The sequence below is a fragment of the Capricornis sumatraensis genome, chromosome 1, assembly GCF_032405125.1.
Source record: "Capricornis sumatraensis isolate serow.1 chromosome 1, serow.2, whole genome shotgun sequence".
Classification (NCBI taxonomy): Eukaryota; Metazoa; Chordata; class Mammalia; order Artiodactyla; family Bovidae; genus Capricornis; species Capricornis sumatraensis.
The window spans coordinates 59,185,684-59,191,683 of NC_091069.1; the positions used below are offsets into that span (position 1 = coordinate 59,185,684).

At 47.0% G+C, this 6,000-nt stretch overlaps 1 protein-coding gene across 1 annotated transcript in view; it reads right to left on the reverse strand.

The window, feature by feature from the left end:
• The window catches only part of EIF2AK3 (eukaryotic translation initiation factor 2 alpha kinase 3), an 81,802-nt gene extending 76,477 nt beyond the window's left edge, over positions 1-5,325 (reverse strand). Inside the window, exon 1 of the mRNA XM_068971642.1 lies at positions 5,021-5,325. Within this exon, the coding sequence (XP_068827743.1) occupies positions 5,021-5,325 (305 nt within the window). The remainder of the gene's footprint in view (positions 1-5,020) is intronic.
• Between the last annotated feature and the right edge of the window lie 675 nt (positions 5,326-6,000).

The following is a 6,000-nucleotide window of genomic DNA, read 5'->3' on the forward strand; positions in this document are numbered from 1 at the left end:
TGAGTTTCCTTTCAACACTGTATCCTGTAATTCTATTATTCAATGGTCATTTTAGTTGAAAAAAAAGGATTATGAATTTGAAAATCTGAGGAAGACTAGATTTCTAAACCATTGATTTAGATCAGATCAGCCTATAAAGGATAGAGAGGAGAAAGAAATAAAGAGGAATTAAATCGTCTTATATTTGGGAAGTGCTTTCCTGTTACAACTCATTAAATCCAAAAATTCCAGTTTATAGATGCACAAATTAAAGAAGCATGAGAGATGAAATGAATGTCAAATGTAGTGATACTTTTGTTAGAGGGGAATCAGAGGCAAAAGGAACATAATACTTTAAAAATTGGTGTGATAGCTAAAACTAGGGCTTTACAACTTCCAAGGTTGTCAGATGTCAATCTGAGGATGCTCAACCCATCACAAGAATGCCAAATGACACCTTGCAGTTTGCTTTTTGTGCTTAAGTCAGAAAACTCATAACTCATCATTTAACGCCAACGTGCATGCATAAAACCGAACAGTGAGATGAGATTTTGACTTGCTTCCCAACACTCTGCAATGACCGTCTCATTTAAATTTCAACTAAATGTAATATTTACCAGAAGAACCGCTGACAGCAAGACTGCTACAAGAAAAGCAAGTTCATTTTAGCTACTTTTTAAAGGGAAAAAAAAATAGTTTATTCACTCATTTATATGCCTGAGATGCAGAGCAAGCATTTAGACTGAAAATTCCATCACAAGAAAATGAAAATTCCATCAAGAGAAAAAAAAGAATGAGCAAGTTGCATTCTGCTTCTTGAGAGACACAAGACAACCTGTAAAAACAAAGATCTCAATTTCCCACCTCCTACTTTTAAAAGTTTTGCAAAGACTATGGCTCTTCAGTTATCTGCAATAAACGCTCCGTTAACCCAGATTTGTTCCCCTAATCTTCCTTCTTTAAATAAACAGGATATTGGTTTATTATTATAGAACTGATATTCTTTTTTTTCACTTTTTTCTGTAGCGCACTTAAAAAAAGTCTTATACAAACTACATATTTATCTCTTGCTGATTCTACCAATTTACTTACTCAAGGTTTCTCAAACTTTCCATACTATCTTAAGCTACTGGGCAGACACCTAAACCCCAGCCCATATTATCCTAACCAATTCTGTTTGCCAAAGATCTCTTATTCTCTGGCAGGCAAAACTCCTCTCTTGTCCTTTCTGAGAAAAGTAGTTCTGCTTGCCAGCTACCTTCGCCTCCTCTCCTATTCCTTTCTTTTCCAACCTGTCTATACAAGCTTGCACTTTCTGCATATATAAAGAAGATCAGCAATCTCAACAGGTTTAACAGTGAGGGACTGAGGAAGTGAGGCCAAAAAGGGTGAATCTTTTCTTTGGGGGTTGGGGGGAGCAGGGAGCCGTGTAGTGTGGCTTAAAGGATCTCACTCAGTTCCCCAGCCAGGGACTGAACCTATGCCCCCAGCAATGGAAGCTCAAAGTCCTAACTACTGAACCACTAGAGAATTCCCAAAAAGGATGAATCTTTAACCCCTTCTTTAAGTATGCTTGCTTGATTGCTAAGTCACTTCAGTCATCCAATTCTTTGCAACCTTATGGACTGTAGCCTGCAAGGCTCCTCTGTCCATGGGATTTTCCAGGCAAAAATACTAGAGTGGGTTGTCACTCGTGACCCAGGGATTGAACCTTCTCTTGCATCCACCTGCATTGGTAGGCAGGATCTTTACCACTACCTTCATTTTCTCAGTCCTCACCCTATGCCTGCTGTACAATCTGGCCAGCTGTACCTCTCGCCTTTGCCGACTTATCTCTCCAAAACATAAAGGGCATTTCCTGAAGTTTTTATCCCTGGCTCCTCTCTGCACAGTTTCAACCATTTACCCTGACATCTCTCCACCTGCAGGCACTGTTTCCTACTTAATCTCTCCCTCTAGACTTCCTGCCAGCACTGCCAAGTCACCATGTCCAACACCAACCCAGTTACCTTTTCCCCCCCTCCCCTTAATCTTTCCACTTTCCACCTGTGCTCTACTCCCTAGCCATCCCATCTGCATCTTTAGCTGGTGGTGCCAAGAGAGGACGAATCAATTTATTTGCCAAGAACCAAGGTTCCACCTGCAATCTCTCAACTCTACCCCCTCTGTTCTCTATCCACTGGACAGTGCACCTCTCACAGACACTGTTATAACATGCTCCTTTTGGTTTCCACACCTCAAGTTTTTTTACTGTATACCGTAATGCCAGAGAAATAGTCCCTAAGCACAAACTTAGATCAGGCCTGGCATTTGAGATACTCTACACAACACTTCTCAAACTGTAGTATATGAGGGACTTTCCTGATGGTTTAGTGGTTAAGACTCCTCACTTTCATTGCAGGGGGCACGGGTTTGATCCCTGGTTGGGGAACTAAGGGAGCTTCCCAGGTAGTGCTAGTGGTAAAGAACCCACCTACCAATGCAGGTAGACGTAACAACATAGGTTCAGTTCCTGGGTTGGGAAGATCCCCTGGAGGAGGAAATGGCAACTCCCTCCAGTATTCTGGCCTGGAGAATCCCATAGACAGAGGAGCCTGGCAGGCTCCGGTACATAGGATCACAGAGTCAGACACGACTGAAGTGACTTAGCATGCACCCATTCAGGGAACTAAGATCCTACATGCCAAGGGGTGCAGTCAAAAACAAATGAACAAACTGTAGTGTGCATGTGAACTGCAGGCTGATCTTCTTAAAATGCAGATACTCATTCAGTGGGTCTCAGCGGGGCCCTGATTCTGGATTTCTGTTTCCAGGTGATGATGATGTTACCAGCATATGGCTGTATATATACAACATGGCTGCAACCTATTTTTCTAGGCTTATCATCTACCCCTCCCTGCCCAGCACATATGTATGTATGTTTGTAACTCTTTCGTACCTACAGGTCACTCACATGCACACATACACACAGATGCATACAAACAAAATAATGGGTGTGTGTGTATGCTCTCAGTCGTGTCTGGCTCTTTGGGGCTCTGTGGACTGCAGCCTATCAGGCTTCTCTGTCTGTGGAATTTTCCAGGCAAAAATACTGGAGTGGGTTGCCATGCCCTCCTCCAGGGGATCTTCCGGACTCAGGGATCAAACCCGAGTCTCTTGCATCTCTTGCACTGGCAGGCATTTTCTTTACCACTAGCACCACCTGGGAAGCCCTCCCTAAACATACAGCTGCTGTGCCCCTCGCTGTTTCAAGTCCAGCCTCTGCTCACCACATTTCTACCCACTTTTGAGGAAGCAACTCATTCTGCCAGAGTATTTTCTTGTTTTCTTTCCTACCTCACCCCAGTACCACTCACTGAACACCACAAGAAACATGGGACACTGATAGCACTTATTTGCATTGCTTCTGCCCTGTAATGTCATTACGGGTCATCTTATTTAATCCTCACTGCTGCACTGCACCTCTTGCTGAAGGACAGGAGCTATCTGCCTAACCTCTGTAACCCCAGGGCATCATTGTGGGGGGGGGGGGGGCGCTTTTAAGCATTAATAAATACCTGCTCCAGTGGATCTGTATTTGAAGAAAAATGAAACCGACTACTCTACTTCATGTAACTCACTTTGGGCAAGTGCTTCAGAAGTTTAAGATAAATAAAAACATTCTTTCTGGACAGCTAGCTAATTCATTAGCAAAACCTCTGAACATTCTGTCAAATGTTTGGCATTTTAAAATCATCTACATATAAACATTCAAAGGGTGTTTCTAAAATTTTAGTACTTCCCAGGTGATGCTAGTGGTAAAGAACCCACCTGCTAAGGTGGGTTCAATCACTGGGTGGGGAAGATCCCCTGGAGGAGGGCATGGCAACCCACTCCAGTATTCTTGCCTGGAGAATGCCATGGATAGAGAAGCCTGCCGAGCTACCGTCCACAGGGTCGCAGAGTCAGACACGACTGAAGTGACTTAGCGCCCTCACCCAGGCATATAGATCAAAGCTCTGGTATTTAACTGAAAAAGTAAAATTAATTTGTCATAATGTAGTCATTACTACATTTAAACTTAAAATACTTTCTAACCCAGTAACCCTCTCTGGTTTAATTTACTTAAAGCTCCTGTTATCATTCCATCCATTAAATGGGATCTCACTTTCTCCTCGGGTGTGCTAAAGTTAGTCGTCTGCGAAATAATTTACCATTAAAATGCCTCACATGTGTGCCCAGCCATGAAAAGTGCTTTAAAACATGTATCTTGAAGAAACGTTTTTAGGAGATGAAACAACTCAACCAATACAGCCCTATATTAAATGTTTATATACTAAACCCTCTAAATATCAAAGAACTGCCGAAATTCAAACAAAACCATAGCTTCTAAACTTTAGTGTGTTCAAGAATTGTCTGCAGTGCGTATTAAATGTGCAGATTCCAGTTTCTTACCCTAAGGAAGTCTAATCCAGTCAATCTGGAATGGGACTTAGAAAACTGTACAGTCAACCAGCATCCCCGGGCGGTTCTAATGCAGGTGTTCCACAGATCTCAGAGAAATACTGACCTCAACCCTGGTGCGTGGGCACTACAGGGATGTATTTAAAGAAAAATGGTGAAATCTCTTTATGAAGTTCTTTCCCCATAGAGCTGTCACACTAGCACAGACATAAGGTAATTCATTAAAAAAAACAAACAAACAAACGATGAGGCGTGCTGTAAGTTGCTTGCGGTACGAGTAAAGGTCGAAAGCAAAGAAAGAAAGTAACGTTTCTTTCCCACTTCTCACTCCGTTCTCCGAGCATCCTCCAGGTACCTCTGAGGATGCTGCTCGCACCAGAAAACTACAACCGGGTGCCAGGGAGCAGAGTGAGGCCCTTCTCTGGTCCAGGGGATGGGCAGGCGGCCCCGCTTTCTCCCCTAGGTCACCAGCAGTCCTCTGCCAGCTAGAAGTCGCGGCGGAGGGGGGACCGCGGCCCCCGGATCCTCCGCGGCGCACGCGCATAAACAAGTCGCCTCCAGGGGTCAGCGATCTCGATGCTCTACCCGCGCCCCTTACCTGCCGCACGGCCGAATATCGGGCTCCTCTTCCGGCTCCGGCTCCCGCGGCTCCTGCTCGCCTGCAGCTGCCGGCAGCGCCTCGGAGTCCTCCACCGTCACTTCGGCCGCAATCACGGCGCCCGCCGCCGGCACCCGCGTAGCAGAGGTGGGAGCCGCAGCGGCCCCGAGGCCGAACGCCGCCTCCGCTGTCGGTGCGAGGAGGTCAGAGGTGCGCTGCGCGGCCACTGTCCCCGCCACGAGCCCCAGAAGCAGCGGCAGTAGCAGAGTCCGTGCCAGCGACCCCGGGCCGGTGGCGCGCTCCATCAGCGGCCCGCCCCGCGAGCCGGCATGGAGGTGTAGCCACCGGCGCCCGCCTCTCCCGCAGTTCAGAATCCCCGACCAAGGCGAGGACGCGCTAGGGACTCTGCCGCCGCCTAGACGGTCAGGAAGTCCAGCAGCTTTCCCTCGGCCACGTCTTAGCCCGGCCTCCGCCAGCGCCACCTGAGTGACAGCCTCCCCCGGACATCGCCCATTGAACGATCTTTCCGCGCATCTGCTCGCTGACTGGCTGCAGACTCTGCCACTCTGGGCACCGACGCTAGTCTTGTTGGAGCAGGTGGGCTCTCCTGGGTTGTCAACAGCAAAGCTGCCAATCAAATTGTATTGCCTTTAGCCGGCGGACTGCCCTCTTCCGGACGCGCTTACCAATGAGGAACGCCCCTCCAGGCAGTTTTTTTGTCTGATTGGTTGATTTGGCAGTACCCAGAACGCCATTCCCCAGAGAAGATTGGCCATTGTGCTGATTGGCCTCGCCCCTCAAAGCGAGGCGCTAGAGAATACTTGAAGATCATTGGTGGAAGCGGATGTCCCTCAAAAGTCTGAGATAATTTCTTCTTGATTGGTTGGAAGCAGCACTTACTACGTGGCGGATTCTGACTGCGGAGAGGACGGTCCCAAGTGAAAGGAAGAGTGAAAGGCGAGTCCCTGGTGGTGGGGTGG